General features: G+C 44.9%; 1 protein-coding gene across 1 annotated transcript; it reads left to right on the plus strand.

The window, feature by feature from the left end:
* Positions 1 to 122: 122 nt before the first annotated feature.
* LOC117351830 (hepatitis A virus cellular receptor 1 homolog) lies at positions 123 to 24,949 on the plus strand. Its single transcript, XM_033927675.1, has 7 exons — positions 123 to 174; positions 2,794 to 3,135; positions 7,716 to 7,772; positions 12,702 to 12,781; positions 14,862 to 14,994; positions 16,901 to 16,940; positions 23,757 to 24,949. The coding sequence occupies exons 1-7, from the start codon at positions 123 to 125 to the stop codon at positions 23,827 to 23,829; spliced, it is 777 nt and encodes a 258-aa protein (XP_033783566.1). The 3' UTR covers positions 23,830 to 24,949.
* Positions 24,950 to 25,969: the final 1,020 nt, after the last annotated feature.

Raw genomic sequence — 25,969 nt, forward strand, 5'->3', positions numbered from 1 at the left:
TGTTCCCCCCCCCCCCCAATCTGTCTCATGCCTTAGAATAGATACTGCATGACCTTAGATACTGAAAATTAGAAACGGTCTTTGCTGTAAGTTTATCTCTCATCTTCACATTGGAAGAAACCATGTCAAGATCTTATTTCCTTCAGATCTGTATTGGAATGCTGCTGCTACCAGGTAATGCCAAAATAGTATTAATTGTGGGGAGGGGGGCATTCATCATCCATCTATTTGCAATACTTATTTGCGGGTCTGGGTAAAACCAGGAAAGGTGGTCTGCCCTACATCCTAGAGATCCTGAGAATCCTGCAAATCCTGGTTTTTACCACATTCCCTTATTTACACACTATTTGGATTTAGTCCGGGTCTTTTCATTGGTAGATCAAGGCAAATCACACAGTTCAAACTCCTCTTGCTGACTTATAACAAGTGTACTCACTCTGTAGGCCCTCGATATCTCTCCTCACTTATCTCTCCCTATGCTCCCGGTGAATTCCGGCTCGGGTAAGCCCTCTTATCTGTACCCTTCTCCTCCATTGCCAACTCCAGACTCCGTCCCTTCTTTCTCGCCGCGCCGTATGCCTGGAATAGGCTGCCAGAGTCAATACGTCATGCTCCGTCTCTAGCAGTATTCAAATCCAAACTAAAAGCCCACTTTTTTAAACGTTGCTTTCAACTCTTTACTCCCACTCACCGTCAGATACCTAGACCCATTGTATCATTCCTTCTGCCAGAAACTCCCCAACTCTGAGATGTCCTGTCTGTCCTGTCTGTCTTCTGAGCAGGGACCATCTATTGAATGTTAAATGTACAGGGCTGCATTGAGGTACAGCCGGGTTTTCTCTGTCTCTGGAGGGGACCCAAGCCATACATTTTAGTAACTAACTTACATTTTTCGCAGAAACAATAGCAAATAAATTATGAATTAGGCAAAGACAATTTAAAGATGGTTAAATTATACTGAGCACTTAAAAAGAGGAAATTCATATTTGTTTAACAGTAAAACAATTTACACAATGTTTCACGCATGTCAGAACACCGACAGGAATATATTGTTCCACGACGTAGAAGAGTGGTTCATTCTGATCCGCTGCAGTGCATCTCGGAAAGCCGATGTATGTGACGGTTTCTACATGCACGGAGGCCACATTTGGCCCACATTTGGCTCCGTGACTCTATGAGTCTAACTCAGTATAATAAAACCCTAAGCCGCGCTTGCGCACTTCTACTTGAGTGTTCCGTATGTCCGTGGCCTGAAGAAGTGCGCATGCGCGCCTACAACTGCCCCACACTCGCGGCCCTCTTTGCATTCTAGTGGCAGAAACTGAGTGGTGGAGAGCAGCCGCGCTCCGCCTGTTGACCCTCCACAAACCACCCGGCTCCGGCAGCGCTTTGAACATGCTGCTTCGCGCCCTTCTACTGCCGATTTCCTCTGCCGCGTCTCTGATGACATCATCGGAGACAGACGCGGGAGAGGAAATCGGCAGTAGAAGGCCACGAAGCAGCGTGTTTAAAGTGCTGCCTACGTGGCTGGAGCCCGGAGGTTTGTCGGCAGTGGGAGGGTCGGATGGGAGGTTCAGGAGCAGGCCAGATCGAGCAGGACAACGCAGTAAAAGAAGGGGGAGGGGCCGAACGGAGCAGGGGGGGTGGGGGAAAATGTTGCTACTGGTACACAGGGACTTGGAGGGGTAGGGAAATATCGCTGCTGCTTCTGCACAGGAAAGGGGGAGGATAGGAGGGAAATGCTGTTGTTGCTGCATAGGGAAGTGGGATGGAAATGCTGCTGCACAGGGAAATGGGAAAAAATGACAGACAGACAGCGGGAGGGAGAGAGACAGAAAGAAAGAAAGACACAGGGGCAGGGAGAGGGACAGAAAGACAGACAGAGAAAGGGGGCCAGGGAGAGAGAGAGAGTCAGCGGGAGGGAGACAGACAGACATATATTCTAGCACCCGTTAATGTAACGGGCTTAATGACTAGATAATAAAACCCTAAGCGGCGCATGCGCACTCCTACCTGCGTGTTCCATATGTCCGTGGCCGGAAGGAGTGCGCATGCGTGCCTACAACTGCCCCACACTCGCGAAGGGAGAAGATACAGAAACAAAGAAAGACTGACAGACAGCCAGGGAGAGAGACAGTAAGACAGGGGGCCAGGGAAGAGACAGAGACACACAGGGGGACAGAGACAGAAAGAAAGGGGGGCAGGGAGAGAGATAAAAAACATAAAGTAAGAAAGAAAGAAACGCCTCAGTGACCCATTGTGCTAAAAGTCTACACATCTATTCTAGCACCCGTTAATGTAACGGGCTTAAACGTAATGTAATGTAATGTAATTTATTTCTTATATACCGCTACATCCGTTAGGTTCTAAGCGGTTTACAGAAAATATACATTAAGATTAGAAATAAGAAAGGTACTTGAAAAATTCCCTTACTGTCCCGAAGGCTCACAATCTAACTAAAGTACCTGGAGGGTAATAGAGAAGTGAAAAGTAGAGTTAGAGGAAAAATAAAAATAAAATAAACATTTTAACAAGACAGCATTGATCTAAATACTTTGGAAGGTAGAAGAGAGGAGAGAAAGGAATAGAAGCAGAAGGGGGAGCCGTTAAACAGTAGAATTCTGGAGAAATTTAAATGATAGAAATAGAACAAAACAAAGACAAAAGGCAAAACAATAGATAAGATTAAAGATTAAACACTAGTGTTTCTATGTACATGTAGTACTGCTCTGCCCCACAAAAACAAGGATGCCTAAATTTTTCATTTAACCCTGATTTCTTCTTTCTTTGCAGGTTCCCCAGTATTTGGATTAAAGATGAAAGGGGTTGTGGGCCAGTCCATCACTTTACCCTGTAATTATACCGTTGGCAAACAAGGTGTTACTACGATGTGCTGGGGCCGGAATAGCTGTCCTGTTAGTAAATGTGCAGATGAGATTCTCTCAACAGAAGGTTTGAAGACAAAGTTATCAAAATCTAGCAGGTACCGGTTATATGGGAATCTCTCAGAAGGGAACGTATCCCTGACAATAGAAAACGTAACAGAAGCAGACAGTGGCGTGTACTGCTGTCGAGTGGAGATTGCTGGCCCTTTTAATGATCAGAAAGATCATTTTGATTTGACAATAGAGAGAGGTGAGCAAACCCGCTGTTTTCTCTTTCTTTCTTAAATAGGGTTGACATATTTTTCTCCGGAGACACATGACCCTTGCCCTGTTTTGCTCCAGTCCTGCCCAGTCCCACCTCCAGCCCTGCCCAGTCCTACACTCACCAAAGCCTCCTCTCTTTTTCCGGACGAGCTCCAGCCACGTGTGTGACGTTTTCTGCGCATACTCAGAGGCCCTCCAGATGTGGCCAGAGCTCACCGGGGATTCCCAAAACCCAGACAAATGGCGGGTTTTGGAAAGTCATGACTGGGTTTTCCAGAGGTTATCTAGTAACCCTAAGTATGGTGCAAAAGTTTCATGCTTAATATTAGCAATGTCTGTAAAGAATATTTAGGCCCACTGCAGCTCCTTGTGGCTCTGGGCAAGTCACTTAATCCTCCTTTACCATAGGTACAAAATAAGTGCAGAAGCCAACTGGGAAAATTGACCCATATATTCCACAGTTGAAATTGAAGTCCAAAGCATACAAACAAAAAACTGGAGATGGATGCTCCATGGTGCGACCTCATCTGGAGTATTGCGTTCAATTCTGGTCTCCTTATCTCAAGAAAGATATAGTGGCGCTAGAAAAGGTTCAAAGAAGAGCGACCAAGATGGTATAGGGGATGGAACTCCTCTTATATGAGGAAAGACTAAAACAGTTAGGGCTCTTCAGCTTGGAAAAGAGATGGCTGAGGGGAGATAGGATTGAAGTCTACAAAATCCTGAGTGGAGTAGAACAAGTGGATCGATTTTTCACTCCGTCAAAAATTACAAAGACTAGGGGACATTTGATGAAGTTACAAGGAAATGCTTTTAAAACCAATAGCAGGAAATGTTTTTTCACTCAGAGAATAGTTAAGCTCTGGAACGCATTGCCAGAGGTTGCGGTAAGAGCGGATAGCGTAGCTGGTTTTAAGAAAGGTTTGGACTGGAGGAAAAGTCCATAGTCTGTTATTGAGAAAGACATGGGGGAAACCACTGCTTGCCCTAGATCGGTCACATGGAATATTGCTACTCCTTGAGTTTTGGCCAGGTACTAGCGACCTGGATTGGCCACCGTGAAAACGGGCTACTGGGCTTGATGGACCATTGGTGTGACCCAGGAAGGCTATTCTTATGTTCTTATAAAGACTTTTATTCAAGTAGAAGAGTGAATAAAATATATCCACAACTTGGAATAGGGGACCCAACACGGTCCGTATTTTGTCCTAAGTGTCTTCCTCAGGGGTCCAAGTATGGTCTCAACAAGACTAATATTGATAAAATCCAAATGTCGATGATGGTAACCTCTGGAATTGCCGCTGAGGAAAAGTCTTTGTCAGGAACATCCGTCTCCACAGTATTTTTGCTTTGCTTTGGACAACATATGTGTAAACTGCTTTGATTGTAACCCAAATCCCATCCTCTTTCCCTTTTCCTTTAATTCCGATACAATCGAGGCTGGTGCCAGGGATATTCCATTCCCTATGTGAACTGTGGCCTTGCACCTTTAAGATTTCGATAATTAAACTCCACAATCATCATCACACTCCAGAACAATCTAGAACACGATTGGATTCTATGGGGCAAATCTATAAGTGGACATCTCCATTTAGGTGTCCCTTTGCTGTGCGGTGCAAGCCTTGTCTATAAGGGCAATGGGTGCCAGTACTGTTCCCTCTAAACCAGAGATCTCAAAGTCCCTCCTTGAGGGCCACAATCCAGTCGGGTTTTCAGGATTTCCCCAATGAATATGCATTAAAAGCAGTGCATGCACATAGATTTCATGCATATTCATTGGGGAAATCCTGAAAACCCGACTGGATTGCGGCCCTCAAGGAGGGACTTTGAGACCCCCTGCTCTAAACTGAGCGCATTGCTGTCAGTGGGGAGCAATGCTTCAATGTCATGTTTTCAATTGTTAAGAATAGACAGGTTCCTTGGACAGCTTGCCTGTCTCTCACTATTGAAAATTTGTCAGTAAAAGAGTGCCCCCACTGGCAAGACTGTAATTGGAGGACTCCCACTAGGCAGCTGCCCATATTTTGTAATAGAATAGTAGTGAATTCTGCTATTGGCACATCTAACATTCACATGCCAACCTTAGGCCTGCTATATATGCATTCATGTAAAAACAGCAGGGACACGCATAAGTTACACATGTAAGAGGGAGCGTCATTCATTGCCCATCCAGCTGTACACCACAAATGCATTAGAGTTGTACCAAATAGAATATTTTTACTATTCAGATAAATGCAAATAATAAAAAATATTATTCAGCTGGAGAAGAGACAGCTGGGGGGGGGGGGGGAGATATGATAGAGGTCTATAAAATACTGCATGGAGTGGAATATGTAACTTGCTTACGCTTTCCAAAAATGCTAGATCTAGGGGCATGCGATGAAGCTACTAAGTACGCTGTAGTAGATTTAAAACAAACTGGAGAAAATACTTCTTCACTTAATGTGTAGTTAAACTCTGGAATTCATTGCCAGAGAATGTGGGGAAAGCAGTTAGCTTAGCAGAGTTAAAAAAAAAAAAAAAAAAAGTTTGGATACATTCCTAAAACAAAAGTCCATAGGCCATTATTAAAATGGACTTGGGGAAATCCACTGCTTATTCCTAGGATAAGCAGCATAAAATCTGTTTTACTCCTTGGGCTCTTGCTAGGTATTTGTGACCTGAGTTGGCCGCTGTTGGAAACGGGACTGGGCTTGATAGACTTTTGGTCTTTCCCAGCACGGCAGCACCAAATATGAATAATGAGCATTGGGCTTCAACATAACACATTGTAAAAGAAACAACATGAAATCAGAGATCAAATGTTTATTTCCATGGGATTTAGGACAGTAGAGCCTCATATTATTGATATTCAAATTATAATCACTATTCTGAAAAGTGCTAATATTCTGTGATTTTACATGCACAAGTGAACTTCCAGCCCCCCTCTCCCCCCAAAAAAACAAACAGAGTAAGGAGGGTTTTCTCTCTGCAAAATGTGTACATCCATGGAGGTCCATCATTATGCTGTTTTCCTATGCTTGTATCTGTTACAAATCTATTTTTGGGCTTGTCACCTGGCTACCTTGTTTCCCATTTTTCTCTGAACCACCCAAATAAGGTCACACACAGAGTTTGTTTATTTATGTTTCCTTCTGTTAAATTATGTTGTTACAAAAGATTTTGGGAGAGAACGCTCTCTTTTCAAGCTGCTAAACCAGTGGTTCTTAACCTGGGTTCGACCGAACCCCAGGGGTTCGGTGAGTCAGTCTCGCGGGTTCGGCGGAGGTCAAAACACACCTCCGACTCATATAGCGCTTCGGTCACGTTCAATCATCTATCAGTTATTCAGTGATTTTGATCAAGACTGATCGTATACTCGGTTTCTTGATCTATCCATCTGTAACTAACGCCTTATATACATCAATCAATTCCTGATCAAAATTTGTGATTTAACCGATAGATGATTGAATGTGACCGAAGCGCTTATGATTCGTGATGATACGCCCCGCTTGTCCATAATTGGCTGCAGGTGATCACGCAACATCGCTTGGCCTATCTGTGCTGCAGGGGATTTGATGCGCGCAGTAGTCGAATTGTAACTGTTGTGATGGTACGTCGTGTGATACCTATCTTAATATTTTAATCCCTTACTAACGATGTCGAGCAAAACACGAAAGTGGTCGGACGAATATGTACAATATGGATTCACATGTATAACGGAACGTGATGGGAGTCAGCGTCCTAATTGCATGATTTGCAATGCCAAGTTGAGTAATTCTAGTCTAGCTCCGAAAAAACTAAGGGAGTAAAGAAGGGTTCGGTGAACACGCATATGAAACTGGTGGGGTTCAGTAACCTCCAACAAGGTTAAGAATCACTGTGCTAAACTGAATGGTTGGTTAAGTAAAATTATGTTAGGAACTTCTTATCTTGATTTTAGAAAATTATTGAAGACCCAACTCTTTGAAAAATTTGTATCCTAACTGATTTTCTCTTTTAAAAAATTTTATGCTTCTTTTATGTAATGTATCACCTTTTAAATTGCATTTTTACCGTACGATCGGTTCTTATTTGCTGTAAACCGTTCAGAACCATTCTTTTAAATTGTACTTTTCTTTTAAATCATATTCTCCACTGTAGGATCAGTTCCTGTTTATTGTACATTGCTTAGAATTGTATTTTCCTTTTAAACTGTATTCGTCACTGTATGACTAGTTACTATTTGTTGTAAACTGCCTAGAACCGTTTTTGGTCAGGCAGTATATAAAAAATAAAATTATTATTATTATTAGTTAGAGCACTGGTTCCCAACCTTGTCCTGGAGGACCACCAGGCCAATCGGGTTTTCAGGCTAGCCCTAATGAATATGCATGAGAGAGATTTGCATATAATAGACGTGAGAGGCATGCAAATCTGCTCCATGCATATTCATTAGGGCTAGCCTGAAAACCTGATTGGCCTGGTGGTCCTCCAGGACAGGGTTGGGAACCACTGAGTTAGAGTATGTGAACACTTGCAAATGCACAATTTGTTCTTAATTCTGTTTGGGGTTTTTTTTTTTTCTTTTACTGTTTCTGATTTCAGCCCGAAACAAGATTTCCACCTCTGCACCTGGAAGTCCCACATCCAAACACCGTACAGGTAATAATGCTCTAAGGTAGTACACCTGAACCACAACGCAACACACAAAAGACAAATCATCTAAAACCCCATCTTAGCAATGCAAGGAACCCTTTTACTAAATCAGGGTAAAATGTGCTGTTTACTGCAGTTTAACACAGGCCTTTACTGCACAGTAGCTGAAAAATTTATATGGCTCCTATCGCGAGCGCTCCAATTAATTTTTTTTTTAAATTATAGATTGTGAATTAACATTTACATATAATATCTGCTCCCAGTTAACCTGAAAGCGCTTAGTACGTCCTGTTTAATAGATGGTAAGTGGTCCTTTGCTAACTCCACATTAGCAAGTGGTAAGTGCAATGTGGTAACTACTCAAAACCTTCCATGCCTGCTCTCCGTCCATGCCATGTCCCTTAGAAACATAGAAACATAGAAAGATGACGGCAGAAAAGGGCTACAGCCCATCAAGTCTGCCCACTCTACTGACCCACCCCATTAAGTCTGAGTGCTAATGACCTAGTTCCTTAACTCGACCCTCGTAGGGATCCCACGTGGATGTCCCATTTATTCTTAAAGTCGAGCACACTGGTGGCCTTGATCACCTGCACCGGAAGTTTGTTCCAGTGATCTACCCTTTCTGTGAAGAAATACTTCCTGGTGTCACCACTAAATTTCCCTCCTCTGAGTTTGAGCGGGTGCCCCCTTGTGACCGAGGGTCCCTTGGGAAAGAATATGTCGCTTTCCACCTCGACACGACCTGTGACGTACTTAAATGTCTCAATCATGTCATCCCTTTCCCTGCGCTCCTCTAGGGTATAGAGCTGCAATTTGCCCAGTCTTTCTTCGTATGAGAGACCCTTGAGTCCGGAGACCATCCTAGTGGCCATCCGCTGGACCGACTCAGCTCGAAGCACATCTTTACGGTAATGTGGCCTCCAGAATTGCACACAATATTCCAGATGAGGTCTCACCATGGTTCTGTAAAGTGGCATTATGACTTCAGGTTTGCGGCTGACGAAGCTTCTATTGATACATCCCATCATTTGCCTTGCCTTGGATGAGGCCTTCTCTACTTGATACAAGAATCTGAGCTATCCTCTTCAAACAATCAATAATATTCAGAGAGAGACATCAAAACAAAAAAAATGCACTAACTCAGTGGTGTAACAGGAACAAGACAGTTATATTATAACTTATTATGGGATATCAGAATGACCTTTCAAGTATTCTAACTTATCTGGTCTGTCAATTCTTCATTCATCCCTTTCTATCTTATTTTTTTCATTAAATATAGGCGATATAAATACTTTAAATAACTTAGCTTTTAAGTAGTATTATTTCATGCTTCAAGCACATTTCTCCAGCATTTAAAAAAATGCTCCCCATTGCCAACGCGTTTCGCCACTCTTTATCAAGGAAAAAATGAAAAAATAAGATAGAAAGGGATGAATGAGGAATTGACAGACCTGATAAGTTAGAACAGTGTTTTTCAACCTTTTTACAGCTATGGACCGGCAGAAATAAAATAATTATTCTGTGGACTGGCGGTTGAAGAACACTGGGCTAAGTCGTGGGCCAGACCCCGCCCATCTCTACCCAATCTCCACCCCAGACCCCGCCCCCATAATAGTACTAATTGCACCTTGCACGTCCCGTGCCTCATCTGGAAGCCTTCCCTCTGACGTTGCAACGTCAGAGAGAAGGCTTCCGGTTCAGGCGCAGGACGCCCATAGGAGCCGCTGCCTGTGGCTTTGTGCACTGAATCAGTTAGGAAGAGGGAGCTGGCTTGAAGATAACGCCGCATCGATCACACCGTGGACCGGCGGTTGAAGAACACTGCTTTGGGCCTGATGTACATGCTGGCCCTGTGGACCGGCAGGAAATTTCTGTGGACCGGCACTGGTCCATGGACCGGTGGTTGAAGAACACTGACTTAGAATACTTGAAAGGTCATTCTGATATCCCATAATAAGTTATAATATAACTGTCTTGTTCCTGTTACACCACTGAGTTAGTGTATTTATTTGCCTTGAACATGCGGTTTACTAAAAATGCAGTTTGGTAAAAGGACCCCCACACTTCGGTCAAGCTTTTACTGGTATATTTAAAACTGACTATGGCTCATGGGAGCATTAAAAGCGCTACCCTTTGCGCTGCTCAGTGGCAGGCAGTATATACTGTTATGGTAAACATTAACCAAAATCCAGTGAGATAGCCTCTATTGACTGTGGGGTGTCAGATTGACCACATGAGGTGAGAACCACTTCAGCGGGTCTGTCAATTCCTCATTCATCCCCTACAGACAGTATTCTTTATAAATTTTTCATATGCTTTTTTTTATAAACTTTCATTTCTAACGTTGTTCATAATAAATTAAGTAATAAGTTAAATATTAAAGGTGACTTAGCTTCTTTCAATTAGTTGTGTAAGTCATACTGTTTGGATATGCTTTCTCCAGTGTTATACATAGAACACTCCCCTCTGCCAACGCGTTTCGCCGGTCTTTATCAAGGCATGGGGTTCTGGGGAAAAATTACAAAGGCATATAATGAAAACCTATCATTCAACTAAAAAATACAGAGTTAAAAAACTTAACTACGGCACATACCTGATGCATGAAATGTACCTAGTTTACGTATGAACGGCATCCAAAAGATGGCCGCGGCATTTTTTTCCCACTGAAATAGAGGTTATTCCTGACGTCAGACTGACGTTATAAACTGAGGTCAACTTGGGCAAGCCAATCAGCTGTTTCATTTAACCCCATTGGGGCCATGGAGTTCAACATGAACATCCATCGAAGTTCTTTTAAATTAAGATTTTTTTCTATATTACCTCCCTCCCACCCTGCTATGATGCAATCCAACACTCGCCACTTTAGATCTTTTAAGGTATGATTGCACAATTTCCAATGATGAACCAATGGAGACGTTTCATTTCGAGTATGGACCCTGGACTTATGTTCTGTCAACCTTACTTTTATGGGTCTTAAAGTACGACCTACATAGAGTTTAGGGCACGGGCACTGAATACAGTAGATAACCTGACTGGAATTACAGTTAGTTAAAAACCTGGAGCGATACACAACCCCTGTACTGGGATGGGTCCACGATTCCCCGGGGATCGTGAAAGGGCACCATTGGCACCGACCACATGGGAGGTGACAACCCTCAATCTTAGGTGTCGGGTTTCTAATAATACTGTGATTCACATGTTCACCTATATTTTTTTGTCTCTTATAAGAACAAATCGGATAATTTTCCAACAAAGGGTTAGCTAATCTGGCAACATGCCAGTGTTTTTTGATGGTTTGAGAAATTTTAGAAGCCAGTTCAAACTATTATCACAAAACATAAATAGTTTAACTTTTAAATAGCTTAATTTAATTTCTTCAAACAGTTTTTTACAATCTCAACAACAAATAAATAGATAAATAAGTAGTACCTTACGCCACACGACTCATGCTCCCCACGCTCAATAACAGGTCTTTGGACATACTCTTTTTATTATTAGGCACCTCTAACCTGGAATGATTTACTGTTTATAATTAGATCAGAAGTTTGTTATATGGATTTTAGGAAGCTTTTAAAAAGCAAGTTGCAGTAGTCTAAATGTGCTCGGAAAGGAGAAGTCAGATTTCGTAATACTCGTATTATAGAGGCTTTAGCAGTTTGTTGGATCTGAGCGGAGAAGGAGACAGAGGAGTCAAAGATGACACCAAGGTTATGAGCTGACGAGACAGGAAGAAGGAGAGTGTTGTCCACAGTGATAGAGAATGGGGGGGGGAGGGGGGAAGGGGGAAATGGGTTTAGGTGGGAAGATAAGGAGTTCCGTCTTAGCCATATTCAGTTTTAGATGGTGGTAATACATCCAGGTGGCAATGTCGGACAGACAGGCTGAGACTTGGGCCTAGATTCCTGAAGAGATATCTGATATGGAGAAGTAGATCTGGGAATCATCAGCATAGAGCAGGGTTGCCCAAGTCCGGTCCTTGAGATCTACTGGCAGGCCAGGTTTTCTGGCTATCCGCAATGAATATGCATGAGAGAGATTTGCCTGCACTGTCTTCTTGGTATGCAAATCTCTCTCAAGGTGGATGTTTGTGTTTTTAGGAAAAGACTAAAAACCTATCCTGTTTAGATAAGCATTTGTTTAACTATCTGCATGCACTTTGCATGCCGATTAATTCTGCTATGTAATTAAAGTTATGTACATTTTTGTGTTCAAACTGCTTGTCATGTACTATATTATACCATGTGTGCTCATTGTTCCTCACCCTGAATTGTCCATCCAATACGCTGACAGGTTAAAAATGCTGGGGCTGTTCTCCCTGGAAAAGAGGAGACTTAGAGGGGACATGATAGAAACCTTCAAAATCCTAAAGGGCATAGAGAAAGTGGATAAGGACAGATTCTTCGAACTGTGGGGAACCACAAGCACTAGGGGTCACTCGGAGAAATTGAAAGGGGACAGGTTTAGAACTAATGCTAGGAAGTTCTTTTTTACCCACAGGGTGGTGGACACATGGAACGCGCTTCCGGAGGATGTGATAGGCCAGAGCACTTTACAGGGGTTCAAGGAAGGTTTGGATAGTTCCTGGAGGATAAGGGGATTGAGGGGTACAGATAAAACTACAGGTAGGTTATAGAAGTGGTCAGTAACCACTTCACAGGTCACAGACCTGATGGGCCGCCGCAGGAGTGGACCGCTGGGTGAGATGGACCTCTGGTCTGACCCAGTGGAGGCAACTTCTTATGTTCTTATGTAATACATAAATTCTCTTCCAACACCGTACTTTTCATAAGTGAGAACTGGTTTGCACAATATAGACAACCATTCTGAGATTGCTAATCAGATACCAAGCACTGAACACTAATTCTACATTCTTTTTCTCTTTTTTTTTGTACTGCTCTAAATCCTTTAAGCTATAATATTCTCTTTAAACAGATGCTGGGGATTTCAGATCGACCTCTGCCCCTGTTTCTCCATGGAAGATTTCAGCTCCTGGCCAAAAATCACATACCACCGTGAGTATTCCTTTTCTCTCTACCTTCATGACCCTGTTCCTTGGTGTTTCGTTTCTAAAAGCACGATTATCACTGTTATCACAGAGGCTGTAGCACTGCGAGAACATTGCACTTTCGGTAAGGTAAATTGATGCTAGTAGTAAAGAAAAACGAGAATGTCATTGTTACTAGAGAATGACACGGGGACAAATTTTTCCCCGTTCCCACAGAAACTAATTTTCCCATCCTGTCCCAATGAGTTCTTTTCCTGTCCCTGCCCCATTCCTGCAAGCTCCGTCCTCATCTGCACAAGCCTCAAACCCTTTAAAATCCTAAGTAGTAACATTCTAGAGCTCAGACTGTTATGTCATAATGCCTCATTCCACCAATGCCTAAGCTCTGTCCTCATATGCCCAAGCCTCAATCATTTCAAAATCATAAGTAGCAACATTCTAGAGCTCAGATTGTGATGTCATAATGCCTCAATCCACCAATGCCTAAGCTCCGTCCTCATCTGCACAAGCCTCAAACACTTTCAAATCCTAAGTAGCAACATTCTAGAGCTCAGATTGTGATGTCATAATGCCTCATTCCACCAATGCCTAAGCTCCGTCCTCATCTGCACAAGCCTCAAACACTTTCAAATCCTAAGTAGCAACATTCTAGAGCTCAGATTGTGATGCCATAATGCCTCATTCCACCAATGCCTAAGCTCCGTCCTCATCTGCACAAGCCTCAAACACTTTAAAATCCTAAGTAGCAACATTCTAGAGCTCAGATTGTGATGTCATAATGCCTCATTCCACCAATGCCTAAGAGCCAACCTCATCAGTGATGTCACAACGGCTTGATTGTCCTATACTTGGCTCACATACGAATTGTCATACTAGGACAGATCGAAGGTCCATCAAGCCCAATATCCTGTTTTCAACAGTGACCGACCCAGGTCACAAGCACCTGGCAAGATCCCAAATAGTAAAACAGATTTTATGCTGCTTATCCCAGGAATAAACAGTTGAGGGCATTCGGAAAAACTGAAAGGGGACAGATTCAAAACCAATGCTAGGAAGTTTTTCTTCACCCAACGGGTGGTAGACACCTGGAATGAGCTTCCAGAGGGCGTGATAGGACAGAGTACGGTATTAGGGTTCAAGAAGGGATTGGACAATTTTCTGAAGGAAAAGGGGATAGAGGGGTATAGATAGAGGACTACTACACAGGTCCTGGACCTGTTGGGCCGCCGCGCGAGTGGTCTGCTGGGTGCAATGGACCTCTGGTCTGATCCAGCAGAGGCACTTTTTATGTTCTTATGATTTCCCCAAGCCATCTCAATAATGGCCTACGGACTTCCCTTTTAGGAAATTATCCAAACCTTTCTTAAACCCTACTAAGCTAACTGATTTCACCATATTCTCTGGCAACGAATTCCAGAGTTTAATTACACGTTGTGTGAAGAAATATCTTCTCCGGTTTGTTTTCAATCTACTATTTAGTAGCTTATTGCATGCCCCCTAATCCTAGTATTTTTGGTAAGAGTGAACAAGCGATTCACATCTGCCCTTTCCACTCCACTCAGTATTTTATAGACCTCTATCATATCCCCCCTCAGTCGTCTCTTCTCTCAGTTGAAGAGCCCTAGCTGCTTTAGCCTTTCTTCATAGGGAAGTCGTCCTATCTCTTTTATTATTTGTGTCCCCCTTCTCTGTACCTTTTCTAATTCCGCTGCATCTTTTTTGAGATAAGGTGACCAGAACTGGCACACAGTATTCCAGGTGTGGCCATACCATACAGCGATACAAGGGCATTATAACCTATTTTTCTCTGTTTCTACCATGTATTAAATGCTGCATGATGCTTTGTTGGTTTCTAAAAAGGGGGTCTAGAAATTTGTTAAAAGCAGTACATTTTTTTGCTTTGACTTTTGCGCATTTGATCCCTCGTGAGCTGGTATGAAAATAAATCTTCCGGGTTGATAGTTTCCTGCAATCCACCTCCAGTGTTCTCTCTATCACCTTTACCGAGTAAGCACTGTCTGAGAGTTAAAAAAAATTAACTTCATTTTTGTCTGATTATAATCACATTCCTCTTTGTGTTTTTGTAGCACGTGACCAGTGACAGCTTTGATACCTCAGTGTCCTCTCCAGCACTTCCCCAGACCCAGAGCTTGGCTGTAAGAGTATTACTCCCTCTGATTGGACTAGTTGCTCTCCTGCTGACTCTGCTTTTCTTCCGAAGTGAGTACTGTGTAGAAGTAGGTTCTTGTTGGGTCACGTGGTGTAGGATTGCCAGATTTTCCAATCATAAATCCAAACTCTGTGTAATGCACAGCAAGGAATGCCCACCTGAATGCTGATTGGCTCAGGAATCGACAGGAAAAGGTCATGAAAGCTCAGACGCACAAAAAATCTCCGGGGATCCAGTGGACCCCCTTCCAAACTTCCTCTTGCTAAAAAAAAATTCTGGTAGTCCAGTGGATCCTCCGAACCCTCCCCTGGCCAAAAAGAATTTCCTTGGTAGTCCAGCAGACCTTCCAACCCCTAGAACACATTGTCCCTGGTAGTCCAGTGGCCAATCCAAACCTCTGCTGCCCTCAAGTCCCCCCAAATGGCCCCTGATTTCCCCCCCCCTCCTACTGATTCTCTCCCCCAAAACCCTGGTGGTTTAGTGGCCAGGCTGAGCCTCCCTAGCTCAACAACCCTCCCCCCACCTGACCATGTGGGCTGTGTGGGCCAGGACCCCCTCAGACTTCCCTGTACCTTTGTATGAAGAGCCTACTCCCTCTTGTCTCAGGGCCCACCTCTTCAAAATGGCGGTGCCCTGCCCCTGCCTTGTCCATCCTGGGAGACTAAATTAGACAGGTTTAAAGGTTCCCTTAAAAGTTTTCTCTTTAAGGACGCTTTCGATATTTATTAGAGCATAGCCAATATTCTTATAATGTTTCCTTCAATCAGAGATACTATTTAGTACTGTACTATTTTATTATTCTATATTCCCCCCTTTCGTCCTAACCTTAAATGCCTCTCTTTGCAATAAATATTTTAGTGCCTCCCCCTTTTCCTTACGTTTTTGAGTTAGTCCATTTTTGTCTCTATGAGTTTATTGTATCGATATAATGGTGCATAGGCATCGGAACGGGGGGAGGGGGGTCACAGGTGCCGTGGCCTCCCCCCAAATTGCCACTTTTATCCCTGGTGGTCCAGAGGTGCAGCGGGCAGGAGCAAGCTTTTCGCGCTCCTTCTCCGCAGCTCACCCGGTTGGTGGCAGCTGGTTTCTTCTGCCGCTGAGCGGCAATGAACAGGAGCGCATTTTGGCGCTCCTGCTCAGTGCTCCTTGACTGCTAAATCCAGATGTCTGGTAACCCTAATCCAGTGAAGCTCCACAGACCCTGCCTCACCTTTTCTAAGGCACCAGAGAAAAATCAAGACCGAGAAAATACATACCGTATCTGGACAGAAACTTGGCAATATGTACTGTGAAGGTCCTCATTAACTGCCAGGTTGATTACAATAATTATACTAACAATTCTTTACCTTATTAGTACCAAGCAAATTAATCATTTCATGAAGAACAATGGCTTGAAGACTGACCACATAGCAGGAAAACGAAAGAGCACCATAATATTAAAGCAGGATCACAAAAACATTATTTAAAGCCATCATGGATGGTTTTACAACACTATTTGAAATTTGCAATAGTCTGATGAGATTCAAGTGACCGGTTCCATCTGGTTCAGAGAATTTCTGTCTCAACGGAGCAGAAAGGGGGGGAGGGGGAAATCCGTGATGGTCAATCAACCTGGTCTTCATCTCCTACTGAAATGGCCATTGAAGTCTAGCAATGAATAACAGAGTTGCCCAAAGAATGGGTGTAGCTAAAGATTAATTTAGAGCACACAAGATCACAGCTGAATCCTTGATTGAACCAGGGAAGATGGCCTGTGGGTTTAATCTGTGAGTAAAAGAGCAAGATCAGACGCCAGGTAGCTCAAAGGGGATGGGATTAAGGATGCAATCAAACAAGGGTGAGGTTTAGCACTAATCCTATCTTGAGCAATCTATCGTTTCCCATTGTTGATGGATTTCATAACAGTTCTGTTCTCCATGATTTGACAAAGGTACTTTCTGTTTGAATAATCCTTAGGATGTCACAAAAAGAGAGTGAAGACAGAAGGAAAGAGCAGGTATGTATGTAGACTGCGGCTCTACACTCTAGAGCAGGGGTGCCCACACTTTTTGGGCTTGCGAGCTACTTTTTAAATGACCAAGTCAAAATGATCTACCAACAATAAAATTAAAAAAAAACCACAAAGCACACTGTACGCATAGAAAATGTTAATCATCATTCCTATTCCAGGGTTTTTCAAAGAGGTCAAAGCAGATGACTCTATGCACTATAACCTCAGTAACAACCATACAAAAATAGACAAATATACCCTCCTCCCTTTTTACTAAACCACGATAGCAGTTTTTAGCGCAGGGAGCTGCGTTGAATGCCCAGCGCTGCTCTCGACACTCATAGGCTCCCTGCGCTAAAAACCTCTATTGCGGTTTAGTAAAAGGGGACCTTAGTGTAAAATATAGACAGCAGATATAAATTCAGACACATTTTGATCACTAAATTTAAAATAAAATCATTTTCCCTACCTTGTCTGGTGATTTCATGAGTCTCTGGTTGCACTTTCTTTTTCTGACTGTGCATACAATCTTTCTTCCCTTATTTTAGTCTGTATGCTTCCTCTCCTCCAGACCTCATTCCTTCCCCCAACTTTTCTTTCCTCTTCCCTGCCCTTTCTTTCTCTGTGCCTCCCTTTCATTTTTTTCTGTTTCTCTTCTTTCCTTCTGTCTCCCTGCCTGCCCTTTTTCTTTCTTTCTCTCTGCCCTCCCCCAAGCCACTGCCACTGCCATTACCATCGGGGACCAGGACCCAAACGCCACCAATAACAGGCCCCAAGCTCTCCCTGCTTCGGCCAACTAGCATTCCTCTCCCCGACGTCAATTCTGCCGTCGGGAAGAGGAAGGCTGATCAGCCCAAGATCGTGATCAACCTATTGGGGGAAATGCTGCCGGGTCCTGCCTTCGCGGAAACAGAAAGTAGGCAGGACTCGGCAGGAAGAAGAACAAATGCTTCACTAACCTGTCTCCCGCATTAGCCCGTAGTGAACGCTTGCTTCAGGGCTCTCAACATGTGCGTGCTGGCTTCCCTTCTCCCCCCCCCCCCGGACATAACTTCCGGTTTCGGAGGGAAGAGAAGAGAAGCCGGCACGTACACGTTAGAGCCCGGAGCATAAGTTCGCTACGGGCTGAAATCTCCAAGCCGGTTTTTTTTGGGGGGGGTTTAATGTTCAGCAGCGGCAGATGACAGCTGGGCGGACCGCCCAGCTAAAAGGCCCTAGGGAGAACACTGGAGAGGAAGGCTGATCGGCCCATAGATCAGGACGGCAACACGAGTCTATCACAGAGCCCGGGATGGGCTCCGCGATCGACTCGTGTTGCCTTCCTGAGCTACTGGTCGATCGCGATCGACGCGTTGGGCACCCCTGCTCTAGAGGAACGCAGGGAGAGGGGGGACATGATTGAGACATTTAAATACATCACAGGACGTGTCGAGGTGGAAGATGACATCCTCTTCCCCAAAGGACCCTCGACCACAAGAGGGCATCCGCTTAAACTCAGAGGGAGGAAATTTAGTAGTGACACCAGGAAGTATTTTTTTCACGGAAAGGGTGGTAGATCACTGGAATAAGCTTCCGGTGCAGGTGGTCGAGGCCACCAGCGTGCTCGACTTTAAGAGTAAATGGGACATTTACGTGGGATTCCTACGCAGGACGAGTCACTAGCATCTAGACTTATTGGGCTGGGTCAGTAGAGTGGGCAGACTTGATGGGCTATAGCCCTTTTCTGCCGTCATCTTTCTATGTTTCTATGTATGTCGGGGTTCTTGCAACGGGGCTATTGACTGCACCAGGTCAGATGATACAGCAGTTTCTTCAGAGTGAGTGGGGCTGACGCTGAATGCATGGCTTTGAACAAAAATTTAGGGCTCGATTCACTAAGCAAACCGATCATGTACCGATTGGTTTGCAACCCGATTTCCCTCCAACCCGATTCACTAACCTCTGTCCCGATCATCCTCCGATCCGCGTATGCAAATGAGGGGGAATGGCAATGAAATGATGGCAGGCAGCGATTCACAAACAAAAGCCCTGCAACACCGACTAGGCTGGCTGATTACAGACAAGCGACTGCTGGGGCCCACTCGTTCACAGCTTTCCGACTGCCATCTCCTGCTCTGCCTGCTTTCTTTCCAGCTCTCTGCCCCTGACTCTCCTGCTCTCAGACCTGACTCTCTGCCGCGATTTTCTCTTGGCGCCCTGCTCCTTGCCCCAATTCCTCAAATCTGCTCTCCTTCTCCCGACTCTCTGCCCCCAAATCTGTTCTCCTGCCTAGTGAATCTGCTCTCCTGCCTGCCCTGAATCTCTCCTGCCACCCTGACTGGCCGTCGTGCTCTCGCCCTGAATCTTTCCTGCCGCCCTGATTCTCCTGCCCTTCCCCACACTATGAGCCCATGGTTTTAAGCTGCGGGTTAAAACACGGGCTCGCGAAGAGTAAAAACAAACAAAAAAAAAGTTAAAAATAAGGTCGCTTCTCTTAGGCATGCGCAGACCTTCTACAGATGGTCTGCGCATGTGTCGGGATCGCTAGAAAGCATTCATCTCTTACAAACAATCAGGGACACAGGACTCCAGAGTAGATTATCTGACCAAATCAAGAGCCGTCAAAGCGGCAGTTAGAGAGGCCAAATTTCGCATGGAGGAGTCTCTAGCAAAGAACATCCAGAAGGGAGATAAATCCTTCTTCAGGTATATTAGTGACAGGAAAAAGAACTCGGGTGGGATAGTACGACTCAGAAAACCAGACGGAGACCATGTAGAGACGGACTCGGAAAAGGCCCAACTATTAAATGAATACTTCTGTTCAGTCTTCACCCGCGAGGCGCCAGGAATCGGCCCTCAACCACAGACAAGGATTAAATCAGTAGACCCGTTTAGTAATTTCAAATTTACACCCAGCAGCGTCTACTGTGAGCTGTCAAAAATCAAGGTCAACAAGGCAATGGGGCCTGACAACCTACACCCTAGGGTACTCAGGGAGTTGGGTGATGTCTTGGCGGAACCACTATCCGCGCTCTTCAATCTCTCCCTTAGTACAGGTAACGTCCCGATGGACTGGAAGACGGCTAACGTCATTCCACTACACAAGAAAGGCTCCAGGATGGAGATGGCAAACTACAGACCAGTGAGTCTCACTTCAATAGTGAGCAAACTAATGGAAACCCTAATCAAATGCCAATTGGATAGGATCATGGACGAGGAGAATCTGCGGGATTCCCGCCAACATGGATTTACTAAGGGGAGATCCTGCCAATCCAACCTGATCAGCTTCTTTGACTGGGTGACGAGGAAGCTGGATGTTGGTGAGTCCCTGGACATCGTCTACCTGGATTTCAGCAGAGCATTTGATAGCGTGCCACACCGCAGGTTGCTGAACAAGATGAGTTCTTTAGGTTTGGGCGACACATTAACCAAATGGGTTGGGAACTGGCTTGGAGGTAGGCTTCAGAGGGTGATGATGAATGGCACCCCCTCCGAGATGTCAGAGGTGATAAGTGGAGTGCCACAGGGCTCCGTCCTGGGCCCGATCTTGTTCAACATCTATATAAGAGACCTGACAGAAGGGCTCCGAGGTAGAATAACATTGTTCGCCGATGATGCCAAACTGAGCAATGTAGTGAGCAAAAGCACAACAGACAAAAAAGCAATGACAGACGATATGGTGCATGACTTACTTCTGCTGGAGCACTGGTCTAGGTCCTGGCAACTCAGTTTCAATGCCAAAAAATGCAAAGTCATGCACCTGGGAAGCCAAAATCCATGCAAGATCTACACCCTAAATGGCGAGATCCTGACAAGAACTGAAGCAGAAAGAGACTTGGGGGTGATTATCAGGGAAGACATGAAGTCTGCAAACCAAGTGGAGCAAGCTTCATCCAAAGCAAGGCAAATCATAGGTTGCATACGCAGGAGTTTCATCAGCCGTAAACCTGAAGTCATTATGCCACTGTATAGATCCATGGTGAGACCGCACCTGGAGTACTGTGTGCAATTCTGGATGCCGCATTACCGCAAGGATGTGCTGAGACTGGAATCGGTCCAGAGGATGGCCACCAGGATGGTTTCGGGACTCAGGGAGCTCCCGTACGAGGAGCGGTTGGGGAATTTGCAGCTCTACTCACTCGAGCGTCGAGAGAGGGGAGATATGATCGAGACATTCAAATATCTCACGGGCCGCATCAAGGTGGAAGAAGACATCTTCTTCTTCAAGGGTCCCGCGGCAACAAGGGGGCATTCGTGGAAAATCAGGGGCGGGAAACTGCACAGTGACACTAGGAAGTTCTTCTTCACTGAAAGGGTGGTTGATCGCTGGAATAGTCTTCCACTTCAGGTTATTGAGGCCACCAGTGTGGCGGATTTTAAGGCCAGATGGGATAGACATGTGGGATCTATCCGCAAAGATAGATAGGGAGGATCACTGGAGTGGGCAGACTTGATGGGCCGTGGCCCTTATCTGCCGTCTATTTCTATGTTTCTATGTCGGATTGGGGTGTGATTCCGGACACGGATCGGATCCCTCACGGATCGGATCCGATCCATGCCCTTTGTGAATCTAGCCTTTAATGGCCAAATTTTGCTGACCAATGCAGTAAGGCCTTGATTCTATAAAAGTAAATTGGGGCACCTATCGATCTAGGCCAGGGGTGGGCAACTCCAGTCCTCGAGGGCCGGAATCCCGTCGGGTTTTCAGGATTTCCCCAATGTCTATGCATGAGATCTATTCGCATGCACTGCTTTCAATGCATACTCATTGGGGAAATCCTGAAAACCCGACTGGATTCCGGCCCTCGAGGACCGGAGTTGCCCACCCCTGATCTAGGCATATAACTTTTTCTTTTTTAAAAAATTAGCTTAAATGGTGCTGATAATTGAAAGCGTCACTAAAAAAATTATTTAAAAATTATTTTAAACAATTACCCTCCTTTTACTAAGTTACGGTAGAGGTTTCTACCACGGCTCGGAGCGCTAAATGCTCTGACGCTCGTTGAATTCCTATGAGCGTCGGAGCAGCATCAGAGCATTTAGCGCCCCGGGCCGTGTTAGAAACCTCTACCGCGGCTTAATAACAGAGGGCCTTAATTAGCCAGTAGGCACCTAACTAGGCAGACGCCTACCACTTCAACATAGGTGTCTACATCAAGGCACCCACCAGCACCTACTGGCAAGTAGGTATCATTAGGGGCAGATTTGGAGCAGAGTTTAGGTATGGATTTAGTTAAGCACCAGTATGTAGGCCAAGAAAAACCTGGCTTAATATACCAGCACCCAGTGGCGTAGCAAGGGTGAGAGGTATCCGAGACGGTGGCCCCTCCCCCGCCCTCTGCTCCATTCCACCCCATCTGCTCCTTCTTCGCTCGCTCCTGCCATGCGTGCCCACCCCTTCCCTTCCCCCATAACTCTAACGTTACTGGCATGAGCAGCGACCCCCCCTAACCTGCTGCTTGCGCCAGCGTTGGCTGTTCCTCTGACGTCAGAGGAGAAGCAGGACTGCGGCAGAGGCAACACGCTTCAGAGGCCAATGGCAGCCTGCTAAGTTTGCTCTGCAGGCTGCCGTAATTAGATCAGTGGCGGTCATAGCGTGGAAGAAGACCTCTCTCGCTGGGTCAGGAAGCAGCTTGGAGGTAAGGCCCAGCCCCACTGGATCTGGTCACCATGGGTGAGAGTGTGAGGAGGCTTCGGGCGTTCACCGACACTAGGGAGAGCTGTATGGGGTGCAGACATTTAAAAAGGTATATAAGGGTGGGGGTGAGGTGTTTAAAAGTACCACTTTTTGGTGGAAAAAATGTGCATCTTATGGAGTGAAAAATACGGTAAATGTTTATCAATACAGCTACAATACTACTTTATTCTAAAGCAACAAAAAACGACTTTTTTCTACCTTTTGTCATCTCTGGTTTCTGCTTTCCTAATCTTCACTCTCCATTCCATCCAGTGTCCCTTCCATTTTTCTTTTTCTGTCTCTACTCCCTCCCCCTTGCTCTGGCATCTCTCCCTTCTCCTTTCCTTCCTTCCCATTGCAACTCACCCCATGGTCAGTATCTGCTTCCCTTCTCCCGTGCCCCGACATCTCTCTCTCCTCTCTTCGCCTCTATGTTCTGGTATTTCTTTCCTTCCTTTCCCTCACTCCCTGATGGTCTGGCATCTCTATCTCCATCTCCTTCCCTTCACTTCCCTCCCCCCCATGCCCTGATATCTGTCTCCTCTTTTTCCCTTCCATCTCTCCCTCCCCCTCATGCTCTAGTATCTACTCTTTTTCCTTTCCTTCCCCCCTCCCTTCCTCCTTTCTCCTTGGTCTTGCATCTTTGTCACCTTCCCTCCCCCCATGCCCTGGTATCTCTTACTCTCCCTCTATGGCCTGGCATCTCCTTTCCTGCCTTCATTTCTTTACCTACCTACCTCCTTTCCTTCCCCATCTCTTCTCCCTTCCTGGTCTTCCTTCTCCCGCCCTCCTCTCTTTCTCCCTGGCGGTAGGGGGAAGGGTTAGGAGGAAGGGGGGTGGGAGACCCACGCAGTGCCGTGTAACCCCTTCAAGTGGCTCATGTATCCCTAGGGGTATGTGTTCCGTGAGTCATAAAATATTGGTCTAAACCAAAGTAGTTTTTTTTTCCCTAGTAATTAATTTAAGGTGGTATTTTGCTGACCATTCTTGCACTCTTGAAACTGTCATTATGTCATAGAAATGCACTATTGTTATATTCCTATAGAAATGATAAATAGTGTTTTATTTTGCAGGTTGAGTTTACTGAAGATGGTTTTCTTCAAAGTGTTCCTCAATCCTCGGCCCTTATACTAACCATTAATCTCTCTCCACGGTTTCCTGTTTAGCTTGAGGAGAGAATCTGGAGGTATATCTGCACTGCAAGCTAGAAATGAAATAGAAGATAACATCTATATATAGGAACGATGAAAAGATTTGAACGCCCTTTACATAAAATCAGTTCTGCAGTGTCAACTGGATCTAATACTGTAGAAGAGGCTACGGATCTTCCATACAGGGGTTCCCACATCTCTTCCACTTCATCTCTTGGTCACGGCCTATCTTTTTATCTTCACCAAGTAATTGGGGTTTCTCCAGTAGTAAAGACGGCGCCAACTTATACATCAACTATCCATGACTTCAGCAACCTGCAGCAACCTGGATTAATAATATGCTTCACGTTTCAAATTTATTAGGTTTTTATATATCGCCTATCAAGACGCCTATCAAGATTATCTAAGCGGTTTTACAATCAGGTACTCAAGCATTTTCCCCTATCTGTCCCAGTGGGCTCACAATCTCTCCCCATCACTTCTGTTTACCCTGGAACACCGAGCTGCCTGAACATAGGCCCGAGGTTTAAGAGGGACATGTAAACATTTTCAAGTTTCAGGTTTATTAATATTTTGATATACCGACCATCACAAGTATCTGATCGGCTTACAATAATAAAAAGTAAAAAAAAATGATTTAAAATATTAAAATTATGTATAACCAAAAAAAGAAAGGGGGATTGAGATCAAAACAAAGACCTGATTACAAAGGGTATGGGACAAAAGGAAAGAAAGGGGAAGGGAAAGTTTTTTTAAAATACATTGTATAAATAAAAATAAAAGGAAGGGAGAAAGGGAAGGATAAAACAAAAGGAAAAAATGGGGTATCGCTTCCTGAAAGCATTTTTATTTTCCAGTTGGAATTTTGATAGGCGTCATTAAAGAGGAATGTCTTAAGGTGCGTTTTAAACTTGTTTAGGGAATTTTCAGAGCGAAGGTTCGATGGCATTGCATTCCAGAGAGAGGGTACAACAACAGAAAAAAGCAGATGATAAATAACCTTAGATAGATTTGAGTTTGAAGCTTTTGGTGTAATGAACCCCCCCCACCCCCCCAAAGGGATAGCATCTGGCAAGGGCTTAGCCACAGGGCAGGCCTGGACAGTTTGAGCTCAGGCGCCTTCACCCAGCAGACATTTTGTGTCAGACGGAAGGCTTCTGGGTCTGAGCTGCGGGAGGTAGGAAAGGAGGGAGAGAAAGAGAGGCTGGGCTGGGGTAAGAAGGGAGGGAAAGATGCCCACTCACTTTGTGCTCACGACCACCCAAAATTGGCCATTTGGTTAAGGCAACTGGTATCTGGATTAACTAACCTGAAGTGTTGAACACATCAATCTCTCCAAATGCTCTGTGCAAGAAAGACCATTTGTTTTAACTTAATAACATCTCTACACCCAAATCTCAGCTTTCCGTTTTTTTGTTGCTTCTGCTTTTACTCAAACAACTTAGAACAAAATCTTTCAGTTATGAAATAATAGAAGACTGGGAGCTGCAACAAGTAAATTACTGAATGTAGCATCTATGGCAGTGGTCTCCAACTCCAACCCTTTGCAGGGCCACATTTTGGATTTGTAGATACTTGGAGGGCTGCAGAAAAAATAGTTAATGTCTTATTAAAGAAATGACAACTTTGCATGAGGTAAAACTCTTTATAGTTTATAAATCTTCTCCCCCCACCGAAGGCCTGCTTGTTGCCCCCTTCTTTGCAGCATCCTCCAGCTTCCCCCCTGGCCTCCTGGTCTTAGTTTCAGCTAATTATCGCAGCCTGCAGAGAGGATCGCCGGTGCTGTAGTGTTCCTTGCAGGCTGCCATCGGCCTCCGCAGCACGTTCTCTCTGCCACAGTCCCGCCCCTCCTCTGACGTCAGAGGAAGGATCGTGGCAGAGAGAACATGCTGCTGAGGACAACGACAGCCTGCAAGGATCGCTAAAGCACCGGCAATCCTCTTTGCAAGCTGTGGTAATTATCTGAAGATAAGAACGGGAGGCCAGGGGGAAACCAGAGGATGCTGCAAAGAGCGGGTAGCACTAGTACAAACCACGGGGCCGCAAAATAGTACCTGGCGGGCCACATGTGGCCCCCGAGCCGCAAGTTTGAGACCACTGATCTATGGGGATTTATTTACATCATTCCCAGGTATCTCAGCACTCTGGAGGTGCCAGATTTGTGGGTGTGGTTGATGCTCAAATAATGCCAGTGTCAACCACCTTTTTCATGAAGAGATTCACCTAAA

Source organism: Geotrypetes seraphini, chromosome 18 (assembly GCF_902459505.1).
Source record: "Geotrypetes seraphini chromosome 18, aGeoSer1.1, whole genome shotgun sequence".
Lineage (NCBI taxonomy): Eukaryota > Metazoa > Chordata > Amphibia > Gymnophiona > Dermophiidae > Geotrypetes > Geotrypetes seraphini.